The sequence below is a fragment of the Trachurus japonicus genome, chromosome 11 (assembly GCF_045865225.1).
Source record: "Trachurus japonicus isolate A0001 chromosome 11, Traja_1.0".
Lineage (NCBI taxonomy): Eukaryota > Metazoa > Chordata > Actinopteri > Carangiformes > Carangidae > Trachurus > Trachurus japonicus.
This window is the reverse complement of record NC_140917.1, coordinates 13,221,189-13,246,940: the sequence shown is the minus strand read 5'-3', so window position 1 is coordinate 13,246,940 and position 25,752 is coordinate 13,221,189. Positions and strand designations below refer to the sequence as shown.

Below are 25,752 nucleotides of genomic sequence, written 5' to 3'. Positions count from 1 at the left end.
GGAGTGATTTCAAAAGTGTAAGTACTTCCGAGTATTTGCTTCATGTGTCGTAATGTTACATAATTATACATGATTATTTCATAGCGTGGTGAATGTGCAGGTCACAACTTGTCCACAAAAGCGATTTGGAGTTGTTGGATTGTGTATTTGATGAGTTTGATGAGGGACACGGGACCTGTACCATTCACCTCCATTGTGTTCACTGAGCAGCTCGCGTCTCTGCCCCGCTGATCTCAAAACAACATGCACTGATAATTAAAGGTAGTGAACCTACTGTTATGACTATAGGGATTATAGCGATGGGAGAATTTGACCAAAATGTTGAACTATCCCTTTAAGGGGGCTGCTTGACCTGAGGAGTTCAAAACCAGATCAGAAACACAGTGACTTTATTCAGACCGCTGCTGCAGGGACCGCTACAACATGCAAACACTAGGTTGGCATGGCAACTGATGATGCGAGCTACTATTTCAACTGGGTATAAAACGATCGCTGCGACAGGACCAGGACCCTGCAGGGTGGACCGGACCCCCCCAGGGGCCTCGTTTATTTTTATCCCAAACATTTATTTGGACTTTAGTCATTTACTCATGTGTCCTCGATGTCAGCTGCTTCCTGTCAACAGTCGGGGGTCTGACTGCATCACACCTTCGACCCACAGACTGACGAGGAGGAGAGGAGGGGGGGGCTGACTGGTGGTGTCACAAGAGGAGTCTCTTCATTAAACCCTGTCCAGTCCAGTCCAGTGTCGGCGTCCTGGTTCTCGGGGGGGGTTATGCGATGGGGGGGGGGGTTATGCGATGGGAGGGGGGGCGATGAGGTCACAGTAGGGCTGTTCGATTTTGCCCAAAAATAAAATCTCGATTTTCTTCTCTGAAAAATCGATTTCCGATTTGTTAAATGACAAACTATTTTGTGTGCTGTTTGTGTCTTTTTAAATTGACCTAGAGTCTAATTTTTAAAAAAATCTATCTATCCATCCATCCATCCATCCATCCATCCATCCATCCATCCATCCATCCATCCTTCCAGTTGAGCTGTAACTGTGTAGTGGAAAAGGGCCGTTGGTCTTTTTGGCAACGAAATCCTTAGCAAAATGCCGACATGCTTGTTTACAGTGTGTGGGGAGAGCAGGGGGAGAGTGTGATGGGAGGAAAGAGGCAGCAGTCATTACGGTAATTCAGCGCAACCCAGATTCTTGAACGGGGGCTTACCGTAACTACCCTAGTTAGAGGAAAAAAATCGATTTCAAATAATCGCCATTACGATTTTAAATCGATTAATCGAACAGCCCTAGGTCACAGTGGACTCATCTGAAGCGAAGCTGCTGTTGATCAGGTCAGTGCGGAGCGGGTTCAGCAGTGCAGAGCTACAGAGGGTCCTCGCCTCGGGGGTCTTTGTCCTCATGGATTCACCCGTTTATTTTTTGTTTTCAGTACCTGATTCCCCCCCACCACCGCCGCTGCTGCTGCTGCCGCCGCCGTCCCAGAGCGGTCAGTGTGTGTTAACGCTGTTAGGCCCGTTATCTCAGTCCTCCTCCTCCTCCTCCTCCTCGTCCTCCTGCGCGTCCATCTTCACGGCTTCAGCTTGAGCCACGGGTGGAGCATGGTGAGGATGGACAGGACGGAGGACGCCAGGCCGCACGCCCCCACGAAGCCCTGCCCCGTGGGGTAGATCTGCAGCCGGTCCAGAGGGATGAAGATGTCGCAGCCGTTCTTCAGCAGGTCCAGGAGCAGCGGCGGGTTGCTGTACAGCACCGTGCCCAGCAGGTGGAGCTGTCTGCGGAGCCACGCCGCGGTGACGGAGGCGGCGGCGGTGGCCGGGGCAACGGCGGCGGCGGCGGCCGGCGGGGGCGGGGCCAGCTGGTCGTCGGGCAGGGCGGCGCCGGGGTACGGGGAGGGCGGGGACTTGGCGGCCCGGTAGCGAGCCTCACACTCCATGAGGAGGCGGAGCTCGTACACGTCTCGGGTCAGGTTGAGGATCAGAGCGAAGAGGTAGTACCTGCAGAGTTCAGACACACGGCGTCAGGGGAGACTCAGGTGAGACAACATGTTCAGTCTGAGGCGGTCAGGATCTACAGTCACTAAAGGTCACTGGACTCTAGAGTTCTAGCTACACACTGATCTACTACAGCAATATATCAATTCATTGATCAATGAGTCAATAGCATCAATCCAAAATGAAAAAAAAAATATATATATATATATATATGACAAAACAAAACACAACTCCGCCCACACCAGAACATCTTCCCCAGAATGAGGGAATAAATTAGCTCCATAAAATGCTTCTTTATGAAAGAAAAATAGCTATTGATATAACTGCATACATCTCTGCAAATTAAATATTAATTTGCAGCAGACATGACAGTTATTAGGAATTTCCAAATAAAGCCACATCTAACAAATTATTTGTTAGATGTGACTTTATTTTGATATTCCTGATAACTGCAATATCTGCTGTAAATTCAAATTTAATTTGCAGAGATGTATGTGTAGCTTACTACCAAGTTCTAAAAATATTAAATTTGAGAAAAAGTTTCACATCAAAATCCTGCTTTCTTGTAAACAAATAAAAATGTTATGTTTTTACAGTTTTATTTTGAAAAGTGTAAAACTCAATAAATCAGAATGTGGCACTTTATGATGAAGACGAGATAAAAAAAACAATTTTACATTTAAATGTCTGGTTGAGTTTGTAAAAATAAAATTATCAAATTATATTTTAGTTGCTCTTTGTGATTTGATATGAACGGAGGTAATTTTGTGTTTAACCAGCAGATGATATTGTCTCATATTGATCATTGATCTCTGGATTGATATCGACTGATTTCGACTCGTCGTCCTGGTGATCTACAGCGCTCCTCCTCGGTACCAGGTCACATGATGGTGCGTGTTCTCACCTGAACGACCTCTGGCTCCACTTCTGCTGGTCCAGTTTGGAGATGAGTCCTGTTTTTCCCGCCCACAGGACGTTGTCGCAGGCGAAGTACATGGCTCTGTTCAGGTGGCTGATGGTCAGACACAGTCTCAGCACGCTGTCAGACAGGTGGATGGCTCTCTTGGCCGCCTCCACCGCCTCCACCGAGTTCCCCAGACGCAGCACTGCAGGACACACACACAGAGACACATCTGTCACTAACACACACACACACACAGACACATCTATCACACACACACCTCAGCTCTGGTGTTGGGAGAACAGGTGAACGTGTCTGCTTCACTCACACTTCCTGCTCAGGCTGAGGTGAGCCTCCAGCTGGCGGAGGGTGGGCAGGAGGTCGGCCGCCGCCCCGCTCCTCTGCAGAGTGTAGCCCAGCAGGGTGCAGGCATACTGGGCCGCCCTGGGAGCGCACAACACAACACAACACATGGTCACAGACAGGAGGACACACACACACACGCTGCAGGTGCATGCTGTGTGGACGTTTCCCAGCATGCACTGTGGCAACACCTTCATCACTTTATGTTTCTAAATATGTAACACGTGTGTGTGTGTGTGTGTGTGTGTCTGTATATTTTGGTAACCTCAGCACCTGTCACTTTTACTGTATCACTACAAATATTATTTATATTAATTGGGATTCCATCTGCATTTTATTTTTACTTTATCTTTTAATATTATGTGTATATGCTTGTATTGTAGTCAGCCTAAGCACTTTAAATTATTTCTGTAGATTTAGTGAGCTAATATGTTTTGCTTTTCTTTTTCTTTTCTCTCTCTTCTTTCTTTTTAAGGTGGAGGTTTTGCTCCAATAGTATTTCGACAATAAACAGGGCTCCAGACTAACTTTTTTAGAGGAGCATAGTGGCCCATAACTTAACATTTTAGGAGCACAAGCAGAACATCTACGGGGTGCACACCGTAAATGGACTTGCAAAGCAAATATTCACATTTCCTTTTCATTCATGATTCTCTCACACATTGGCCTGACACCTGTAATCTTATCACAGACACCAGATTCTTTGAGTCTGACACCTGTAATCACAGACACCAGATTCTTTGAGTCGCCTCTTCCACATTTCAGTAGTGTTGGGGGAAAAAAACAAAACAGAAAATCTTCTGGTTTCACATGTGCAAGAACGGTAGATGAAAATTTTACTTGCACTGTCTCAAACTTTAGGGGGCAAAGGGCCTCCATTTAGGGGCCAGTCTGACTCTGGAGCCCTGATAAAGATCTTAATCTTAATCTTAATCATCTGGGTCCTGCAGGTCCACATATGGACCATGCACCACATCACATCATGTTATACACACTCTGTCTGACAGTCTGCTTGTCTGGGTTCAGTGAAGTGAACTGCACCTTTACAGGGTTCGAACGTGAGGACTTGTTGCCATGACGACGGATCGCTCTGTACAGAACCACAGTATTCTAAATGACGTAAACTGATGTCAAGTTAGTTAGTTCTGGAGGAGGAGGGGGCGGGCGTGAGGGTCGTTCCCATGGTAACAACACGACGGGTTCATGTAAGTTGTAAACTGACGTGTGGTGCGGTTCGGTTCGGACCCGGTTCGGACCCAGACCGGACCCCCAAACTGACGTGACGTTACCTAATGACTCGCTCCTTGGCCTGGCTCTGGGCGGTAAAGCGGACCCACGAGTCCATACCGGCTCCTGGTGTCTGTCTGTGGCCGCGGCTCGGGGCTCGGGGCTCGGTCGCTGACGGTAATACAGTAAAAACGGAGATAAAACTTTAACTGTCAACGGCAGAGAGGACACTTTTTAATCCCAGAACAGGTTCACCATGGACGGACAGGATATCCGCCTCCTCCCCCTTCTGGCTGCTGCTGCTTCTTCTGCTGTGAACGGTGAGTAAACAAAGACTGTGGCGTCAGCACGGCGCCCTCTGCTGGTCGGAGTGGGAACAGTCATAGATAGATGGATGGATGGATGGATGGATGGATGGATGGATGGATGGATGGATAGATAGATAGATAGATAGATAGATAGATAGATAGATAGATAGATAGATAGATAGATAGATAGATAGATAGATAGATAGATAGATAGATAGATAGATAGATGGACAGACGGATAGATAGATAGATAGATAGATAGATAGATAGATAGATAGATAGATAGATAGATAGATAGATAGATAGATAGATAGATAGATAGATACATGGATGGATGGATGGATGGATAGATGGACAGACAGATAGATAGATAGATAGATAGATAGATAGATAGATAGATAGATAGATAGATAGATAGATAGATAGATAGATAGATAGATAGATAGATAGATAGATAGATAGATAGATGGATGGATGGATGGATAGATGGACAGATAGATAGATAGATAGATAGATAGATAGATAGATAGATAGATAGATAGATAGATAGATAGATAGATAGATAGATAGATAGATAGATAGATAGATAGGTTTTATTTGTATTACTTTCTACATTGTCGATTCAAACTAAAAACATCAAAACTATGGAGGAACATATACCGGTAGTACACAAAAGTGCAAAAACAAAGCAGAATATGTTTTTTATATATAATATATTTTTCAAAGTAGCCACCTTTTGCTTTGATGGCAGCTTTTTGCACACTTTAGATTCTCTCATCAGCTTCACTAGTCGTCGCCTGGAACAGTTTTCCTACACTTAGACTTACAGCACTTTGCCTTCACTCTGGTCCAACTCATCATCCCAAACCCAAACCATCTCATTTGGGTTTAGGTCAGGTGAGAGATTACACTTTTGTGTTTACTATAAAATATAATTATGTGTTCCTTCATAGTTTTGATGTTTTTAGTTTGAATCTACAATGTAGAAAGTAATAAAAATAAAAGAAAAGCATTAAATGAGAAGGTGTGTCCAAACTTTTAACTGGTAGTGTAGATAGATAGATAGATAGATAGATAGATAGATAGATAGATAGATCGATCGATCGATAGATCGATCGATCTATCTATCGATCCTCTTCCATTTGTACTCGTGCAGCCGGTGAAAAGACATTAAATCACACAACGTCCGTATAAATATGACAATGAATTAGTTGATTTTTACTTTAATATCCAGTCAACATTACAAGAGCAGCACATCTTTACAATAAAATAACTACAAAATAAAAATATTCTAAAGTAGCCAAATTCAGTTCTTTACTACATAGTTTCATTATAGTTGAAGTGTCAGGATAAAGCTGTTGAATGTTGACGAGTGTGGTGGTGGTGGTGATGATGATGTGTGTGTGTGCGTGTGTTTCTGTTGCTCTCACGTTAGCAACAGACTGGGATGATCAATGCATCATTAGTGGTTTTTTAGTATGAGATGAAATCTGATCCAGAAATGTTTCACCCTTAGTCCTGATTCTTTTAAGATGTAAAAAAAAAAAAAAAATCATTGTTTTATTCATGTTTTGAAATGTGTAAATCCATGTCTATTATTTATTATTTAAACCTGTGCAAGAGAAAGACTTGCCCACGCCTCTTACTTGTGTCCTTCAACGCATCACATCCAGACTACAAATCGATGCTAGTATTTACGTATGTCCCCTGAAGGCCTCTCTTTAAATAAGGTCCTGATGTTTGTTAAGGTGGTACTGCAGATTTGGACTGTCCATCATGATCATGTCCACCAACCATCAACCCACTGATGTAACTAAGTAACAACCAAACATATCCAACCCCCGTGTGAGGAGTAACCGTCTTCCACAGGTTTATTAAACGTTCTTGAACGAGTCAAACGGTTCTCATCGTGGTGAAAACACAAACAACGTTCATTTATTCCCCTTATTGCTACTGTCGTCTAATCCCTGAACATCTGAGTGCATGAAAGAGTGAGCAAGTGTGTGTGTGCGTGTGTGTGTTTGTGAGTTACAGTAGTTGTTTTTTTTTCCATGTCCTCAGTCGTCGTCAGTGAGCAGCGGCTGAGCTCAACATGCAGAACCAGTCATCGGCGAATGAAGGACCTACTGTACGTTGTACATCTGGCTGCACATGAAGCCTTTCATGTTTTCTCTTTAAAGCAGAAGTAAGTGATATATTTGTGTTAATATAAGTCTTAAATAGTTATATCTTCCGACAGCAATCACTTACATAGAGTGTTTGGACTGAAACACGGGTCTGTCAGTCCCTCTGCTCTGCTCTGAGTCGAGGAGAAAACATTTATCGTATCCTACAGTTTTTATCCAATGAGGAGAGAGAACGGCATGCAGGGCTGTGTGTGCAGCCAAGGGACGCCGTGAATGTGGTGACGTAGCGACGAGGACTGTTATGGTGCGTTCAAGGAAACTCGTATTTTTCCGACCGTGAAGTGGTACCAGTTCGATCTGGTACGAGTTCACCGGTCGGAAGTTACGAGTGGCCGTTATAGTGACTTTCACAGGTAAAACAGGTCGGAAAAACACGAGTGGGTTGCCTGAAACGCTACAAAGTCGTAAGTTGTGACTTGAAGCTGTAATTTACGATTTCAAAAGCCTGCCTGGAACGCAGCGTTAGCGAAAACAACCGGACCACTCACTTCTGCTTTAATCAGTACAAAATAACAGTTTGTTTCCTTGGAAACCAGGGAAAAGCATGCGACCGAGCGAGGAGGCCCCGGGACGTGAGACCAGGGGGGCAGCTCACACAGGTGAAACTAAAACCGTAACCTGATTGGATGAAGCTGAAGCGGGCGGCGTGCGAAGCATCTCTGGACACATGGAGGTGGCGTGATTGAAGAAGAGTGATTTGATTGTAGAAGAGAGATCGGGATTATGTGATGAAGATGAAGATGCTGATGAAAATGAGGGTGAAATTTGCTCATTATCTGAGAAAAGCCTACTCGAACACTTCCCTGAATACAGGCAGAGGGGAACAGATAAATATGACATCTACTTGTGTTGTCCATGCTAAGGTTAAGATAGTGCCAAGCGTACTCATTCATATTTTAACACTCACAAAGACTAAGGCAATAAACAACACTACTCAGGTAGGATGAGTCCGATGAGTCCAGATTCCTGAGGGAACCAGCTGAAAAACCAAACCACAATGTGCAACATCAACTTCATGTGTAGCGAGACGGACAGACAAGACAAAAACGAGTGTGTCCGTCTCCAGTCCAGTGTTGGTGCGTCTACTGTTGACAACAACAAAAGGCACGAATCACAAATATGCATAATGTTAATGGTCTTTGTAAAGCAGCTGAGTCAGTGGATGAATGTTTCCTGACAGAGTCAAACTACACGTCTCGACCACGCGGAGTCCGGGGTTCAACCGTCTGACGTTAAATGGACCTTTTACTAAGCGTAGTCTGTTGCCACGGCAGCACATCTGTCTCCGCGGTTCGCCCAGCTGTGTATCTGAGTTTGTGCGAGACCAGACTGAGTCCAGAGGAGTCACACCCAGTCAGCTGCTGCAGGTTAAGTGACCTTTGTTTCTCATGATATACTCTCATTAAAGGGATAGTGCAACATTTTTTTTTTTGCAAATTCGCCTTTTGCTATAGCATAGCAGTAGGTTCATTACCTTTAATTATCGGTGCATGTTGTATATTATAAAAAGGAAAGGTGAAATCCGACGATCTGATTGGTTGTTAACCGTGGTATAATGAGCATATACCACGGCTACTATTCTAAAGCCTTATCACAGCATAGGCTATCACTCCGCGTCAATCGCTCTGACTGGTATGAATGGAAGTTTGCTACTGTTGCAGTCGGTAGCAAAAGACAGTCGCTGTGTTTTTACAACGTTAACAAATAGACTAACGTAGTTGAATTCACATGTTTAAGGTTAACTTTCTCCTCCGGGGAGGGTTAACAATGGTAGAGGGGATTGAGTAGTGACTTTCACCTGAATAAAAAGCTGAGGAAAAGACGACATGCAGAGATAACTTGGAGCTAACGTCCGGAGAGGTGGGACTATTTTTTCCAAAGTGGGGCTATTTTATTAGATAATATGTATTTCTGGTTGAATAAAAACTACATGAAATTGATTGCGTATTCCTCTTTCATATTGCCAATATTGGTAACCATTTTATAAAAGCAATATATCATGACAGGCTGTGGTATGCTCATTATACCACGGCTATATATTGCTTAATGAACCTACTGCTATGACTACAGGGATTCTGGCAATAGGAGAATTTGCAAAAAAATGTTGAACTATCCCTTTAAATAATGGCATTTCATAATGAAACTGTTAATTTAATCTACCATAATTCTATGATTACTCATTACCATGAATGAATCAGTACATTTAATCTGATTAAGAAGGAACTGATTGGACCTTTAGCACCATGTAGGACGAGTCCTACGGCAGCAGCTGCTTCCTCTACACAGCCTTGTGACGGCAGTGGGTGGGTGGGTGGGTGGGAGGGTCGAGCAGTGGAGGTAGTCACAGAGCTGTGTCTGTGTAAAGAGGGAAAGACAAGACGCCGCCGACGCTGCGTTTTCTGTCTCTCCTCTTGGACCGGACGCCCTAGACACAACAAACTCAGATAAACGGCTGGTTTCAAGTCTTGAGGAGACGACGTCCTCTCAGGAGGGACCAGAGGAAAAGGCACAGATGTCACATGCTCAGGCTGAGTCTGATGTTTGGTCTGTGGACACGAAGCCTTTTCACACGTCCATCCTGCTGTACGACACTGTGTCTGTGTCTGGAGGGAGGGAGGGAGGGGGGGGTTGGGAGCTCAGGTGGGAAACTAAACTGTGACTGTGTAGTTATGAGGTATTCTGGCTTTGGTTACAGACGGGGTAGCACTGTTACAGAGAACAACAACACTACTTTAAAGCTAAATGTTTTTGGCTTTTTAGACTTTTGGTAGAAAAATAACAGTTTGAGCTGAGCGCCGTCGGAGCTGACGTTTGATACGGAGAAGAGCAGCACAAGCACAGATGACTCACGTTAACACTGGTTCCTGAATCCACACATCAGTCCTGCTGTTCGACAGACAGACAGACAGACGAGAGGAGCAGAGCGCGCGCGGTCTGGACTCGGCGATCTGTCTGGAGAGTTGTCGGCTCCTGGGGAACACGGTTTTGTACATGTGTTTGTGTAAGTGTGTGTGTGTGTGTGTGTGTGTGTGTGTAGTCCTTGAGTGAATGTGCAGAACACTCCTAAAATAACTGTAGGGAAGTGGATCTCTGACACACGTCCCTGGATTTGTCCAGAATCCAGACTGCAGAGTAAAAAGCCTTAGATGCATCCCAGACATCAGCACTTCCTGTCTGTGTGGCTACAGACCTTTTGGTTTCAGTATGTGTATGTATGTGTGTGTGTTAGTGTGTGTGTGTGTGTGTGTGTGTGCACTGATTGTTACGAGCAATCACATGTTGTAGTTTCTGTGTGTTTCTGATTGATTTACTTTTTCATATTTACATATTTGGCCTGAAGCAGAAACAAAAACGTGTGTCCGTGCACGTTCACAGAATCCAGATCACGTTTTTCTTTTTTCTTTTTTTTTGGACTTGGTCTAGGGGGGGTCTTCAGTTGGCAGGTCCTGGGTCTGCCAGAGGCATAGTGTGCAACACTTCGTCCAGGAGCTGCAGGGCTCGGTGCAGGTGGACCTCCACCCAGCAGGGGGTGTGTTTGATGCTCTGCCGCGGGTAGTCGGGCCCCCAGCCCTTCACGAAGCTGAGTCGCAGGATGCACAGTCGCCTGAGGTCGTCCACGCCGATCCCAGCCGCCGCAGACAGACCTGGGAGCACGGGGGACAGCGAGTCAGTCAGCTGATCGACACAGCACACATGTACACGTCTGACATGATCACATGATCAGATCCTTCACACGTAGGAGGTCAGACTCAGTTTGACCTGATGAGTCTTCATGTTGATAACGTCAGTTCTTTTGTATATACAGTATGAGTGATCAGAAACATTAGTTACCGGTATATACATTTATATCGCTATGTTAATAATCAGTTATTACATTTTGTCATGGTTGCTTTAGAGGCAACATCTGTAAAACAACTGACTGCTGTTGGAACCGTCCAAATGCTGTGAGGGCTCGTGATGTAACTTAAAGTACAAATACTTTGTTAAGTAACATCACTAGCTACAGATTCATCACTTTGTTATGGTCCTTCAGTAAGATTTTTTACAGATCTGTGCTTCACATTGTTATCTATATCTATATTTTACTCTACATACATTTCCTCTAAGCATCTCCATTACTCATTACTACCAACAGATGACAACCACCCTGACTATAGCTGTGAATGAGCAGAAACTTACTTTTGATACTTAAGCACAGTAAATATCTGTTACCTTACGACAGGCATGACCAAACTAATCCACAAGTTGCCGTGTGGCTGCAGGTTTTCATTCCAACCAATCAAGAGCACACACAGTTTGGCCAATTGACTGTCTGAAGACGGAGATCAGTTAAATAAATGAGTCAAGTCTGGTGTGCTGCTGCTTGGTTGGAAAGAAAACCTGTAGCCACATGCCTGATTTACGACTTTCTGAAGTAAAAGTCTAAAAGGTGACTTCACCAAAGTCATTTTCTGGTAAGATATACTCCTACTCAAATAAGTACTTTGCACAAGATTGGTGAGCGGCCTTTAATAGGATTTTGTGTGAAGGACGGTCTGTATGACTGAAGATGGAAAACAACTGTTACACTTCACCTCCTCTTCACTTATTTTAATAAAGTCAGAGCAACACTTACTAACTGCAGGAGCGATGCCTCCGACGCTGCCCGGACCAGGAATGTTTCCGGCCACAGCTGCGGCCTGAGCTGCAGCTGCAGCCTGAGCCGTCGCCGCCTGCTGCTGCATCTGTCTGTGGCACTGTCGCAGGTCGAACACCTGGGCAACACACAAACAGCTGGAGTCAGAACAGTGTGATATATATACACAACGACACAACAGTTTCATCTTTCCCCCTGAGGTTTTTCTATGTGTGTGTGTCGGCTCAGACCTTGATGTAGGCGCCGGGGTAGATCTTGTGCACGGCGTCGCCTGGCGCTCGGCCGGCCTCTCGGTCCAGGTAGTAGCTCTGCACAAACACGGCGTGGTCGCTCATGCAGCGCATCCACACGTCGCCTTCGCCACGACACTCCAGCTGCACACCTTTACCTATGTGTAACCTGAACGCAAGACAAGCAGAGGTGGAGCAACAGGTCAGTGCTGCACTCTCGGGGTTTAAAAGAATTAATGTAATGTGGATGATTGTGTGGATTTAAAGAGGAACTATGCAGGATTTGTAGGTAAACTATGCTAGATTTTTAACCTTAATTAAACAGTTTCGGCGTAATTGTGATGGTTTAATAAATGTCTTAACTTATTACAGGGAGAATGGAGGCTCTCTGCCTTCCACGTGTGTGTCACTTATTGCGTCTCTTGGCTGTGCAGCAGTGTCCCAGCTCTCGTCTCTGAGCACCGCGACACAAACGCGCCCCATAAGCCGTAATCTCTCATTTACGACAGATTAAACTACACAAATATACACGTCGTAACTTCATGTATGATATATAACGTTATCCACCGCTCTGTTGATTGCTTTCTCACCGGCTTTGTTGTAAACAAATGCACATGACCAGGAGGAGGGTTAGCAAAACAGCGGAAAAGTGACCGGACATGCATAGTTCCTCTTTAATACTGTGTTTCTCTTACTGTAGCAACTTGCATCTAAAAAAGACCATCCATTAAAAAGACACAGCAGAGGAGTGTCCGTCTCCGTCCGCTCACCTGGCTCTCTCACTGGCGTCTGTGCGGTGGACGTTACTCAGTTGTCCGAGGCAGAAGCGATCGCCTCCTGACGGGTCCACGTAACCGTCCACGGTCACCACGGGGCAGCTGGAGGGCACCTTGAACATCTCACCCACCTGAACGTCCATTTCAAAGTAGGAGATGGAGCACCAGAACTCTGGTCCTGCAGGGGACAAACACATAACACAGTTCAACCACATGGACATAAACTACAGCAACAGAGGGTGACTGTGTAGTTTTAAGTTCTGCTGTGTAATGAATCTGCCTCTGTGAACAAAGAGCAGCTGAAAAACAAAGCCAGAGCAAGTAAACATCTGATTACAATCAATAAATGAATCATCAATAAACTGTAAACACACTAGAGGCTGTAACTGCACTCTCGGCTCTTTTATTACTGATGTGTAGCCCTCATACAATTTACGGTATAAAACAAAACACGGAAGAACAGCAGGAAGTCGTGGCTGCAGGATCCTCATGCTCACTGATCAGCGCCACATCTCTGAACTATCAAATAGTTGACGAAGAAGTCATTAGAAGTAAAAAAAAAAACATTAAGAGCTGTGTCTTGTCAAAATCTATATAACTGAACTGTGTATGAAAGGCTAGAGGGCTTTTAATTTGAAGCGCCAGATACAGGAAGTCTGTCACTGTCATTTTTTTTACATGGCAGGTCCCTGGTCTGAATAGTCTGTTTCATTATCTGCGACGCCTGACCTGCGGCGCTAAATGACGACTATTGGTCGACAAAGTAAATCTTTGGCCGGGGGCAGCCCTACTGAACTCAGATTAATCACAATAAAAGTCCAAGAGCGCTGCATAAGCTTAGCAGCAGCAGAACCAGTCGGTGGGTCCGGTGAGTCCACACTCACCTGGGTGATTGGACACAGAGGGAGGGAAAGAGGCCGAGCTGTGATGCTGAGACCCTGAAATGCACAGAGTAGATTAGTCCACGTTTCCTGAGCAAATCACAGGCTTCATGATTTATTCATACGTCTTCCATCCATGTATTAGCCCTGATGATGATGATGATGCAACATTACAGACTTTCTGAAATGACAGACATCAGCATGTAATCTACAGCGGGAGAGGATGCGGCAGATTTTTAAAATGTGTCTTACAGTGGTGGTTTGGATGATGGAGCGGAGGTTGTTGGTGACCACGCCCGTTTTGCTGAGGTCCTATGGGAGTGTAGGAGGCTGTGCTGCTGCCTGTCCAAACAGCTGGGGACAGGGACGTAAAGAACAATCAGTGTCAATCAATCATCTGTCTGCCTGTCTCATTCCTGTGTTTTACTTTATTTTTCTTATATGAATCATATAAAATTAAAAATATAAACGATGTACCGTAAATTCCCCAATAGAAGCACAAACTGACCTGGCTTATATTAGAGACAGGCGTCTACTGTATTTGCGACAGTATTTTATTTAATTTTGAACAAATCTTATGCTCAGCAACGATGGGAAAATACTGTCAAATCGTTCTATTCTTACTGTGTAAAAGAGTAGATGTAAAGAGCCAGATCCAGAGCACACATTCATTCAGAAGTTTAAATGGCACCAATTAAACTTCTTCTATCTAAATAATTGTGTGCTCTGGCCACAGACTGTCAGAGTTCTCAATGGGCCGCCAATACAAGGTTCAAGTCAAAAACATATTAAAATAACTCAGGTCGGACCACGGGCTTCCTTTTCATTTTTTTGGGCCGTGTTCAGGCCGAGAATTAATGCTCATGAGTCCGACCATGTCAGGTCCGACACCTGTAGGTTGGAGCGGGTCGAGTCTTAATTTTCAGACCCGTTGAGAACTCTAGCACGAACAAAGCAGCTTAGAAACTGCTCAAACAGGCGATCGATGGATTTGAGTGGTTTTGTATTCAAAAGAACTTGAAGAAAACAGAAACAGACCCGGCGTCTATTTGCTCAAACCTGTAGCCAGAAACCGGCCAGTACAGGAGACCGGCGTGTATTTGAGACTCGGTTTTTATTTGAGAATTTACAGTAAATATAAAAATGATGATTATAAATTCACAGGGTGAGGAAGCAGCTGTGTCCAGATTCAGGTTGCGCTTGAAGGCCGATGGCACAAATGCAGCCTTGTTTTCTTTGGACGACAAACGATCCAACAGGTGAATCCTTTGTGGCCCTTCATATCCAAAGATCCATTGCAGCGACAGAGCCACTTTTAACCGTTACCATGGTGTTTCAGCTCAGTTTCACAGTACTGTTAAAACTAAGAGTCTCAAAAACCTGCACTGACACATCTACTGTGTGTATTTCTACTGTGTGTGAAGTGATTGTGTGTGTGTGTTTGTATGTGTGTACTCACTGCGCATGTACTCACTGTGCGTGAACTCACTGTGGAAGACAGCCTGACTCTGAGAGTGTTTATTGCTGCTGTATCCGTTCTGTCCGTGTGCGTGAGCAGGAGGTAGAGGCGGCTGCTGCGAGTGGGGCGTCTGCGAGGGTTGCTGGGCGGCCTGTTGCTGAGGCGGGGGCTGAGTCGGAGTCGGAGGTCGAGGAGCCGGGGTCATGACTTGAGCCTGCGGCGACGCGGCTTGGAGGTGGCCATCGCCGTGGCCGCCCTGCAGCGGCAGCATGGAGCCGGAGGCAGACACTGGAGGGACGACAGTGGAGCAACACGATGAGTTACAGGGTTTATACAGGAATCTTGAAGTTAATTTTAATACCTTTTTAAGACTTTTTCAAGACCTTCTCAACATTTTTCAACACCTCACCGCCACTTCAAGCTGTAACCATTTACATCAGTGACACTTTTAACTGAACAGTTCTAGTTTTTGTGATAAAGACTATAGACCACTGTGATGCTACAGAATTTAAAAAAAAGGCTGGGATAATAAATCAAAGGCAAAGTTTATCAAAAAAACATTGCTCAACTCTCAAAAAAACAAAAACAACAATCTTCTTTTCTTTTTCATGAACTGGTTCATCTTTGTTTTTTAATAAAATGAATAAATTCACACACTTCCGCAATGTTTTTTACAACTCAAACTCTTGGACAGCTGATTCAGAAAAAAATACCTTCAATATTTAAGACTTTATAAAGTCATGAAAAGACTTTTTAATACTTTTTAAGGGTCTTAATTTTCCCAAAATTTAACCTTTTAATACTTTTCACGACCCCGCGGATACCCTGAGTTAAGTTCAGTTCAGTTCAGTTCAATTTATTTCATGTCCCCAAAGGGCAATTTGGGTTGCAGCTCATAGAATCACATAAAGGTAAAAAACATACAACGCAAAGACATAATAGTGACATAGAGACGCATCATTATAAATAACAATATAAATGAAATATGCACTAATTGTGATCATATAAGAGATAAAATATAGGAGTGCCGCCGCCCCGTCCAGAATAACACGGTAAACTAAAACACATCTGCTACGCGACGCCGCCACCGAGTCGTGGTGGGACGTTGAGGGGAACCGACCTTTGGGTGAGACAGGCAGGTTAGTGTATCTGCTGACGGGCGGGGGGCCGTGGGGCTCGGAGGACAGCTGTCGGGGAGGGAGGGGCTGGCCGTAGTGGTCTGGAGGAGGCAGCTTCATGGCCGCTTGGTGGTCAGACAGAGGCATGCCCGGAGGGAGGTCCATCTGTATACAGTCATGGATGTATTCCTCCTTGATGAGGCCGCCTGGTGCTGCTGGCAGGACAAAGGAGGTCGGGTCAGAGTCGGACATGCGAAGAGTGACACAGACTGTTAAAGGGCATTTCCAGTTGTAGTTGAGCCCATTAATGAACATTGAAAAAACGATCGACAAAAATGAATATAAACGTCCACACGCTGCATTTGGGAGTATGGATGGTATGAAATGAACTGATCATAGGTGACCTGATACCTGAGGTTAACATTGATTACGACTGGAAATGCCCTTTCAATGAAAAAACACTTTTGCACACCTGTTGACAGAAAGGTGCATCGGAGGAGAACAACGTGGACTTGGCGAAGAAACTCCTGCAAACTTTCTTCTTACTTGCAATATTTTTTATTGTTAAAACATCATATTTTTTTCATGTGATGTTTTCTACATGATGTTGTGTGAGCATTTAATGTGTGTTTCTTGTTAATCTAATCATCCATCTTATTTAATGACTGTACGACATTAAAGTTCCCCCTTTTTGTGTAGCGGCTATACCTGGATAATTTTGTGCCTGCATGATCATCGTCTTTATTCCTAATGATTAAACCTTGGCTTGAGATGTGACATTATTCTAGTTATCCTACAAAAATTGTTCACTGTATTACATGTATTATATTCTGTTGTATTTGTTGCTTGTTATTCCGTATGTGCTTTGTATATGGCCCACCAACTTGGTTTGTTATCACCCAGATGTGTGGGATGAGCTGCTGCCCCCTCTATGTCATGTGGTGTATTCCTATTGGATCATGCAGGCCTACCAGCCGACAAAAGAGACTGGCTCTCAGTCCTTCTGTTTGACACCCTGAAGAAAGTTATACAACCGAAACGTTGGCCTTTTAACAATAAAATATGTTGCAAGTAAGAAGAAAGTGTGCGGGAGTTTCTTTGCCAATGAAAAAAGCTAAAAATAAAAAATAAAAAAAAAGAAGGCCAAATGTACAGACTCACTATCAGTCTTTGTTTAGTCTGGAGACTCACTAAAAAACTCAACTCAGCCTCTGAATATCATCAACGTCAACATCATCTCCATAATAAAAAAGCTAGTATTGATTATTTTTCCATTATGTCTAGACCTGAGAAGTTTAAGTTCACTCTGATTCTTTTCTGCACATCCCATATGTATTCATTCTCGTTCAAATTGCACTACAAGCTTTTATTACAAAGTCAACTTTAAGTCAGACATCTAATCTCATTTAATAAACAACAAAGCTGCCAAGAAAACCAAAGAAGAATAAACTGACACAGGAGTGAGGGAAGTCTTAGTCGTCTTATCTAAACCTTTAGTTTCATTGTTCAGAGTATAGAGGGGTTGTAAATAATATTAATATAAATATCAAGACAACACTTTCAAAGTCTTTCTTCACACTAGGGTCTATAAATATAGTCTAAAAATATACAGTATATATGTTTTTTTTTCTTTACCTTTGTGTATTTATGTATACAAGAATGTATGAATGTGACAATGTATGTATGTATATAAGGTCTCAGTATGTGGGGAATAAGGGCTTGAGTTCATCTTGTGCTTCCACTGTAAATATTGTATTACAAACAGATATATTATGTAAAAAATAAAAAATAAAACACACATAAAAAGATGGGAAAGAAAAAAAAATCTAGATATACACCATGTATAGACTGAAAATATCCAGCTCGGATCACCCAGTCTGACTTTCAAGATGTTCGTACTGAAATTCCAACAGAAGAGAAAACACTTTGTCCAGATGTGAGGCTGTTTGTACGTCTGAGGTCTACGAGGATCAACATGCGGTTTCCCCGTCTGTGTGCGTGTTATACAGTACATTGTGTGAGGACATGGCAGTGAGCCTGACCTTGAGCGAGGTCACAGTGTGGTGCTGCAGAACGGGACTCACCTGTGTTTTGAAGGCTGAGACCGACTGGAAGAGAGAAGACAGAAGAGAGAAAACTGAGAACACGGAGACTTTGCACACTACAGTTGAACTACAGCGACGCTTGTTGTTGTTAAGGGCGAACCTACCGATACCTGGAGACACCACCCTCTCGTAGTGGTAGGGGTTGACGCACACGTTGTCGTACTTCAGGTCAAAGGCGTACTGGCAGAACTTGACGTGCTTGAGTTCGTTCTTGTGGAGGTCGGGCCAGCGCCACAGCCGGGCGTAAATAACATGAGGGAAGCCTTTCCTGCCCGCCACCTGAGGAGAGCACGGCATCGTCACCACGGCTCCTCAACACAGTGTCTGGACATTGTGTATTGTTACGACTATCTTACGTAGGTTGTTCACGCAACTGCTTTTAAAATGATGAAGCAAAATGAAGGAATTTGTTGCTAAAGCCGATTCCAGCGAGGAAAATATGTATTTGATCACCTGCTTATTTGCCCTTATTTCACTTGATCAAATGTAAATTAACTTATAACCTTTAAAGGGATAGTTCAACATTTTGGCAAATTGGCCCATTGCCATAATCCCTATAGTCATAGCAGGTTCGTTACCTTTAATTGTCAGTGCAAGCTATTTTTAGAACGGCGGAGCAGAGCCGCGAGCTGCTCAGAGCTACGCTACGGAGGCTCATGGGATTTCTTGGTTTCCCTCATCAAACTCATCAAATACACAATCCAACAACTCCAAAACGCTCTGGTGGACAAGTTGTGACCTGCACATTCACCACGCTATGAGATAATAACAGAACCTTACAAGACAGAGTTGTTTTCCAGGTAAATTCATGCAAAACCGCTGATGCGCGTTCCTGTCATGGGCAGTTTTTCAGCAAGCAGTCTCTGCATTTACCTTGAAAACAAATTATGTTTTCTATTATTAAAATTCTGATTAAAAATTGGGTCAGGTTGGACCACGGGACCACTTACGCGGGATTACGCATTATGCTGGTATTACGCATCGCAGCCAGACGCTTCAATATGACTATTGCACCAACATGAGTGTGTAAATCTATGCCTCGTAACAACCCAACCTCCATGGCCCCCCCACCTCTAAAATGAATCTGGCACTGCTGCCTAAATAAGACTATAGGGATTATGGCAATGGGCAAATTTGCCAAAATGTTGAACTATCCTTTTAAAGGTTACAAGTTAATTTACATTTGATCAAGTGAAATAAGGGCAAATAAGCAGGTGATCAAATACTTATTTTCCCCACTGTAAAACTGCATATTTTACTAAAGCATGTTGTAGCCTGTTATCAAGATGACTGTTCTTTATTTTATTTTGTTTTTGTTTTTTGTACCAGACGAAATTGAGTTATATAGCTTTAGCACTTAAAGCCATGAACCAATCTCTCTCTCTCTCTCTCTCTCTCTCTCTCATAAAGTATACAGTGGCCTACAAGTACACAGCCATATTGAAAATTTTAAATGAACAAGTGTAAAATAACATTTAAATATTCTAATATATAAACTCCATGAACTGGTCCTGAAGGCTGCAAAATGATGAATTACGAATTGACTAAAACTTGAATTAAGTTACAGTGATATACTGTAATGTGTGTGTGTGTGTGTGTGTGTGGTAGACTGACCTGCAGCCGTCCGTCCAACGTCCTCTGGATGGTCACACACTTGCTAGGATGGACGCCATTGGTGGTGATGGCGGTGATGAGCGAGTCCAGCTCGTCCTTCTTCTCCTTCAGCTTCTTCACCAGGCTCTCGATGGCCCGCTTGGCGAAGCCCTCGTTCTCGCCGCCCTGCCGGTGGCACATGAGGCTGTGGACGATGCTGAGGCAGGCGTCGCTGCTGCTCGGAGGGTTCACCGACATGATGCTGCTGCACACAAGAACAACTGGGTTCAATATCCACGGTGGACAACATGAAGGGATACTTCACCCAAAATCGATAATTCACCAATTTTCTACTCTCTGTCGTGCCAAGAAAGGGTTTGGAGAACTTTCTGAGTCATCAAAACCCTTTTGGAGTTCCAGGGGGGGTCCGGCTGGCAACGGATTTTCATATAATGGCAGCGGATAGAGGTCACTTTTGAATCGTCCAAAACACACTCTATGAAATATCCAGATACCTCCATACTGCTCGTCTGTACTGACCCAAGTGTCCTGAAGCCTGAAGTTGTTTGGGAAAAAATTATTTGATCTGTCTCTCTGTTTTTAGCCTTGTTGTAGCAGTAGCTCCCAGCGGCTGTGCGAGATGTTCTTCTGTGTTTACATCATACAGCCAATGGTTTACGTCGATGAACGAACATCTCGCAGCAAATCTTGCATATGCGCACAAACATCAACAGAGCCACTGGGAGCTACTACTACAACAAGGCTAAAAACAGAGACCAAATTGATTTTTTACAAACAACTTTTTCATGTGGCGGCTTCAGGACACTTGGGTCAGTACGGACGAGCAGTATGGAGGTATTTGGATGTTTTATAGTGTGTTTTGGACCCTTCAAAAGTGAACTCTGTCCACCACCATTATATGAAAATCTGTTGCCAGCCGGACCCCCCCTGGAACTCCAAAAGCATTGTGATGACTGAGAAAGTTTTCCAAACCCTTCCTTTGACGGTGAGTAGAAAATTGGTGAATTATCAATTTTGGGTGAAGTATCCCTTTAACTCACTGTCTGTCTATGTCCTACACAATGACACTAAACCTTTTTTTGTCTAAGGGTATTGTGCTGATTAAGATATCCATTATAGTTATATGGGATCAAATAATAACGGAGTTACAGCTGCAATAAAACTCTGTGTTTGCCACAATAATCAGATATTAATAAATCCAGGGGAATGTGTCCTTAATGGAACAAATAGAGAGACACACCAAGGACACACAACCTGAGCATCCAGCCTGGTGTGTCTGTATGACACACACAGCACAGGTGACTGGACCAGAGGCAGAGCGCCATCCCGTGGCGTGGTCCAGGGTTATCCATACATTTATTGATCCAGCTCGGCCTATCACTGGCTTGTTTTAAAGGATATAAATTCAGAAACAGGGTCGGAGCTGATTGGGCTGTTTTTTTTGTTTTCCAACACATTTTTTTTTTTTAATTTGTGGTGAATTAAGATAATTAGATTCACTGTTAGCTGAAGCAGCAGACTGTTGCTGTGTGAAGGACACCAGAGGAGAAAATAGATGAAAACATCCCTTTTCAGTTGCTGCTTATGAAACAGGTGCTTTGACTAAGTTCAGTAACCGCTGCAATCAGCTCCAGTTATCTCCATTTCACCTGAGAGAAGCAGTGACCATAAACGATAAATAGAAAATAAATATATGGGAGTTAAATACGACCACAGATAATTCAATGTACAGTATGTGAAAGGACTTGTTGACTTAAACTACCGACATCTATGACACCATGACAACTAGACGTGCCCGTATCCATCTGCCAGCTTCGAACTCCTTCATGTAACATTACTACTTTGCTTTGATGTGAGCCGATGGCCCTCCACGTCCACACACTAACAACTGTTATATATTATATAATAACTTGTTAGAGAAGCCCGTGTTCACAGCCAAACTGTCATCAGCCGTGTTCGCACCTGGCTGGGGGGGCTGTGGAGTCATGACAGCTGCTGAACCCATTCAGACTAAAGCTCACCGAGCTGGTGTAAAAACTCACATTAGCATATTATTAGCCACCCTGCTATTAGTTTTGGTCATTTAAAGGACAATTTCAGTCAAATTCAACCTGGGGCTCTAGTTTCCTAATATTTTAGGTCTGAAAGAATTAATCTGAAGATTTTCTTTGTAAAGTCTCCTGTTCTGCAGTAGTTCTGTCTGTCCCCGCTTCACCACAGCAGCATAATGGGAGCAGACTGATCTTACGCTGTTTAGGATATTTACATCCCACAAAACCGCAGCGTCAGATGGCTTTTCAAACACACACCGAGGTGTTTGTTTACTCCAAAAAAGCGGACATGTTTGTAAACGTAACTGTAATATAAAGTCTCGTGCAACTGTCAAGTTGACGGCTCAGTATGTTTACAGGTAGTCTGAAGTGCTCCTGTTTGTTTTATCAACAAAGGAATATGAACTCGGAGGCACAAACGTTTTTGTAACAGTAAGAATAAGTCTGGCTATTGTTTATTCCGATGATAAATACATAATACCGGGTCGCACAACAACTTTGTATTACAGCTCTGTTTACAAACATGTTGGCTTTCTTGAACCCCTCGGTGTGTGTTTGAATATCCATTTGACGTTGTCTGTGGGGAAATAAAGCAATTTTGTGGGATGTAAATACAGCAGCCTAAGATCGGTCTGCTCCATTATACACTGCTGTGGCGATGCGGGGACAGACAGAACTACTGCAGAACAGGAGCTATTAAAAATAATATCTTCAGATTCATTCTTTTAGACCTAAAATATTAGGAAACTAGAGCCCCAGGTTGCATTTTCATGGAACTGTCCTTTAAAAGGTAAAAGATGCGGTATTGCTGTGTTGCTCACCTGGTACTGAGTTGGTCAGCCAATGAGTGACCAGAGAGTTCATTGGCATCGTGATGGCCCAACTCTGAATCAGTCCCTGTTGGTGGAGCAGGAGAAGCAGGAGTTAGAGGAAACCAGCTCAGTGCTGATTCAACAAAGAAGAAATATTCAGGTGGTCCGTGACTACAGCGCATGTTCATCGAGCATTTTTCTAGTCGTAGCAACAACTCAAAGTGATTTAGACCGCTTGTTACGTTCACCCCTTCACCTGCTGTTCACTCACACATTCATATATCACACCCTGACAACGATGGAGGGCAACGAAGGGTTCAGCGTGGACGCTTTATAACTCATGACATCACTCCGACTTTGTAAAGGTCTCCAGTCCAAATACAGAGAAATATTGTAAACGTACATTAGTTTTACCAGGAAAATCTACTTAAAGCATTATAACAAACAGCGGCAGTGCAAAAAGTGCCCATTGATGGAGCTATATACTTCATCCAGGTGTATAGACCATCTCACGGTCACTGTCTCCATGGTTACTGTAGGTTGGACTCCGAGACAAATGTTCGCCATGATTCATATAAGAGCCATGTTTAGTTGAAAAGCTGTTGTTTGTTGTTTTGTGCGAGTCGACTCACACAGATTGTATATCTGACAAAGTGTATTTGTCATCTCACTGTCGTCACTAAAGTTATCCAAGAGAGAGAAAGAAAGAGCGAAAGAGAGAGGAAAGGAAAACAGTACACTCCCTTTCTTGGTCACTTCTCTTTCATAACCCATAATGCAATAGAGATTGAGTTCTGTATACGTGAATAGGGATGGGTATCGCCAATATTTTAACGGCACTTTAATCGAACTGGTATTTTCCACTGGATTCTTTGTTATATGTTTGCAGTGATGTTTTACATTGTGTCATGGTAACATAATGTATAAGGTGTGTCTGACATTATGCTGTAATCCAGCAGCAACTTACAACAATGAAGCCAACATAGAAACACCAAAAACTTCTCTAAATGGTATCATAACGCTGACTCCAAACTTGAGTCTCCTATGTGAAATAACCAACTTAAAGTTTTGCACAATCTGAGGGCATGCATCCAAGTCTCAACTCAACCATCCCCCGCTTGGCCCAATTTTGTATTAACTGTTGGTTTGGTGGTGTCAGGTACAGTACTAGCAAGATGGCTCCACTAAAGCCGCTCATTTCGAGCTTCAAAACCACTCTTCAGAAACCTGTGGTAGATGTCACAGAGGCCAAGTCCATCTTTATTAACAGTCTATGGTTGTAATGCTTTTAAGTATATTGACATAATGCTATATGGTGTATCTGACATGTTATAAGTTATGTCTGACGTAATGCCATCAGACAAAATGCTATGATATGTATCTGCTGTAATGTTATGAGTTATATCTGACTCTGACTCTCTATTAAGTATATCAGAATCTGAATACTTTATTGACCCCCAAGGGAAAATGTGTTCATATCTGACCTTAATAGGCAGATATAAGGCAATATAGTGCATCTGACATAACGCTATGAGGTGCATGACATAATGTTATCAGGTATATCAGAATCAGAATACTCAATTGACACCCAGCCTGAAAAAAAGTAAATACCTTATGTCATGAACTGGTGTATCTGGCATTTAATTATAAGGTATATGTGACAAAATGTTATAAAATGGGAATACCCAAGTCCCTTGAGGTAAGTTTGTGATCTGTGATGTTTAGCAGTCTAAGTAAAACTTTGATTTTGATTTTCTACTTTAAGCCTGTGAAGTAGCTGCTATGCAAAAAGCTTAACATACATGTGTAACAGCTGTGAAATTACAGTGAAGGTGTCACGACTAAAACACAGGGTAGGATGTGTTGTTGAAGGGCATCTATGTGTTATATAGATCCATATACAGCATGTGAGCATCCTGTACGCTGCCAGCCACAGGTAACGTCCGCTCCCTGACACACACACACACACACACACACACATTAACAACACACCTGCCGTCCACGTCTGTAACACACCAATCATCATCATCAGTGTGGCAGGAGGACAAACACAGACAGGCAGACAGGTAACAGACAACGTGGCTGTCTGACATACAACCTGAGCCACCACCACCACCACCACCGCCGCCACGGCCGCCGTCTTCCAGGCCACTCACCTCCTCCTCCACCGCTGACAACAACAACACATATCGGTGAACATGCGTCACGGAGTCCGCTGTCTCCTGCCCGACCGACCGACCGACCGACACGACAGACCACCGGCTGGCTGGCTGGCTGACTGTGGCTCGACCGACACACTACTGTATGTAACCATAACCAACAGCCAGTCAGTCAGTCAGTCGTCAGTCAGCCACACACACATGAACCGACCGACTGGCTCAAGTTGAACGGGGGAGGGGGGGGGGACAGGAGACGGGAGCGGGAGGACACAGAGTACCGGCCCCAGTGACAGGGGGGAAAAGGAGTGAGATAGCAGAAGCAGAAGGAAAAGAAAAGCGCAGAAACAACAATTCAACAAGCTAATGTGAACCGAACAGACCCCCTCCTTCTCCTCCTCCTCTGTCTTCCTCCTCCTCGGTCTCTCCCCCCCTCCACCTCCCGCCTCCCCCACCCCCTGGTCTGGTCTGGTCTGGTCGTGACACCGAAGACAGCGGGTAACGTTAACATGGTAACGGTCGAATCGAAGATGAGGAGCGGTTGCTTGGTAGCGGTTGGTCGGCTACTACTTACACATGAGCCGGAGCGGCGCGAGGAACTTGGGGACAGAAAAGACGTTGCTGTTTATGTGTAGCCCCCCCCCTTTCTTTCTTTTTTTTTTTTGTACGAGCGCCGTGTGTCTGGGTTTCCCTCGACCACAACCAGAACACCAAAAAATTTTTTGTAAATCTCCGATGTGGTGCCGCTGCGGTGTCTTTCTCTGTTGATTTATCCTTCTAACGGCCCCACTGTCTCCTCCTCGTGCATCCTGCCTGCCTGCCTGCCTGCCGTTGCCTTGCCTTGCCTTTGCCTTTGCCTTGCCTTGCCTGCTCCTCACGCGCACGCCACAATAACAATAGAGGGGGAGACGTCGTGCGCGTCAGCAGCGTC

At 44.0% G+C, this 25,752-nt stretch overlaps 2 protein-coding genes across 8 annotated transcripts; both read right to left on the bottom strand.

Moving 5' to 3' along the window:
* Positions 1-1,024: 1,024 nt before the first annotated feature.
* Positions 1,025-4,761, bottom strand: pex11b (peroxisomal biogenesis factor 11 beta). Its single transcript, XM_085791070.1, has 4 exons — positions 4,552-4,761; positions 3,228-3,343; positions 2,903-3,104; positions 1,025-2,001 (listed from the first exon to the last, which is right to left on the bottom strand). The coding sequence occupies exons 1-4, from the start codon at positions 4,605-4,607 to the stop codon at positions 1,575-1,577; spliced, it is 801 nt and encodes a 266-aa protein (XP_085647196.1). The 5' UTR covers positions 4,608-4,761; the 3' UTR covers positions 1,025-1,574.
* Positions 4,762-10,351: 5,590 nt separating this feature from the next.
* smad10a (SMAD family member 10a) lies at positions 10,352-25,659 on the bottom strand. Of its 7 annotated transcripts, none has more exons than XM_085791077.1 (13): positions 25,396-25,659; positions 22,675-22,750; positions 19,803-20,046; positions 18,293-18,467; positions 18,168-18,191; positions 16,086-16,295; positions 14,981-15,253; positions 13,759-13,860; positions 13,510-13,563; positions 12,620-12,803; positions 11,850-12,018; positions 11,599-11,737; positions 10,352-10,627 (listed from the first exon to the last, which is right to left on the bottom strand). In XM_085791077.1, the coding sequence occupies exons 1-13, from the start codon at positions 25,397-25,399 to the stop codon at positions 10,416-10,418; spliced, it is 1,866 nt and encodes a 621-aa protein (XP_085647203.1). In that variant the 5' UTR covers positions 25,400-25,659; the 3' UTR covers positions 10,352-10,415. The 7 variants fall into 7 exon arrangements, with proteins under 7 accessions (XP_085647203.1, XP_085647206.1, XP_085647207.1 ...); XM_085791080.1 differs by having other exon boundaries at positions 14,996-15,253; positions 16,086-16,298; positions 19,803-20,043; XM_085791081.1 differs by having other exon boundaries at positions 14,996-15,253; positions 19,803-20,043.
* Between the last annotated feature and the right edge of the window lie 93 nt (positions 25,660-25,752).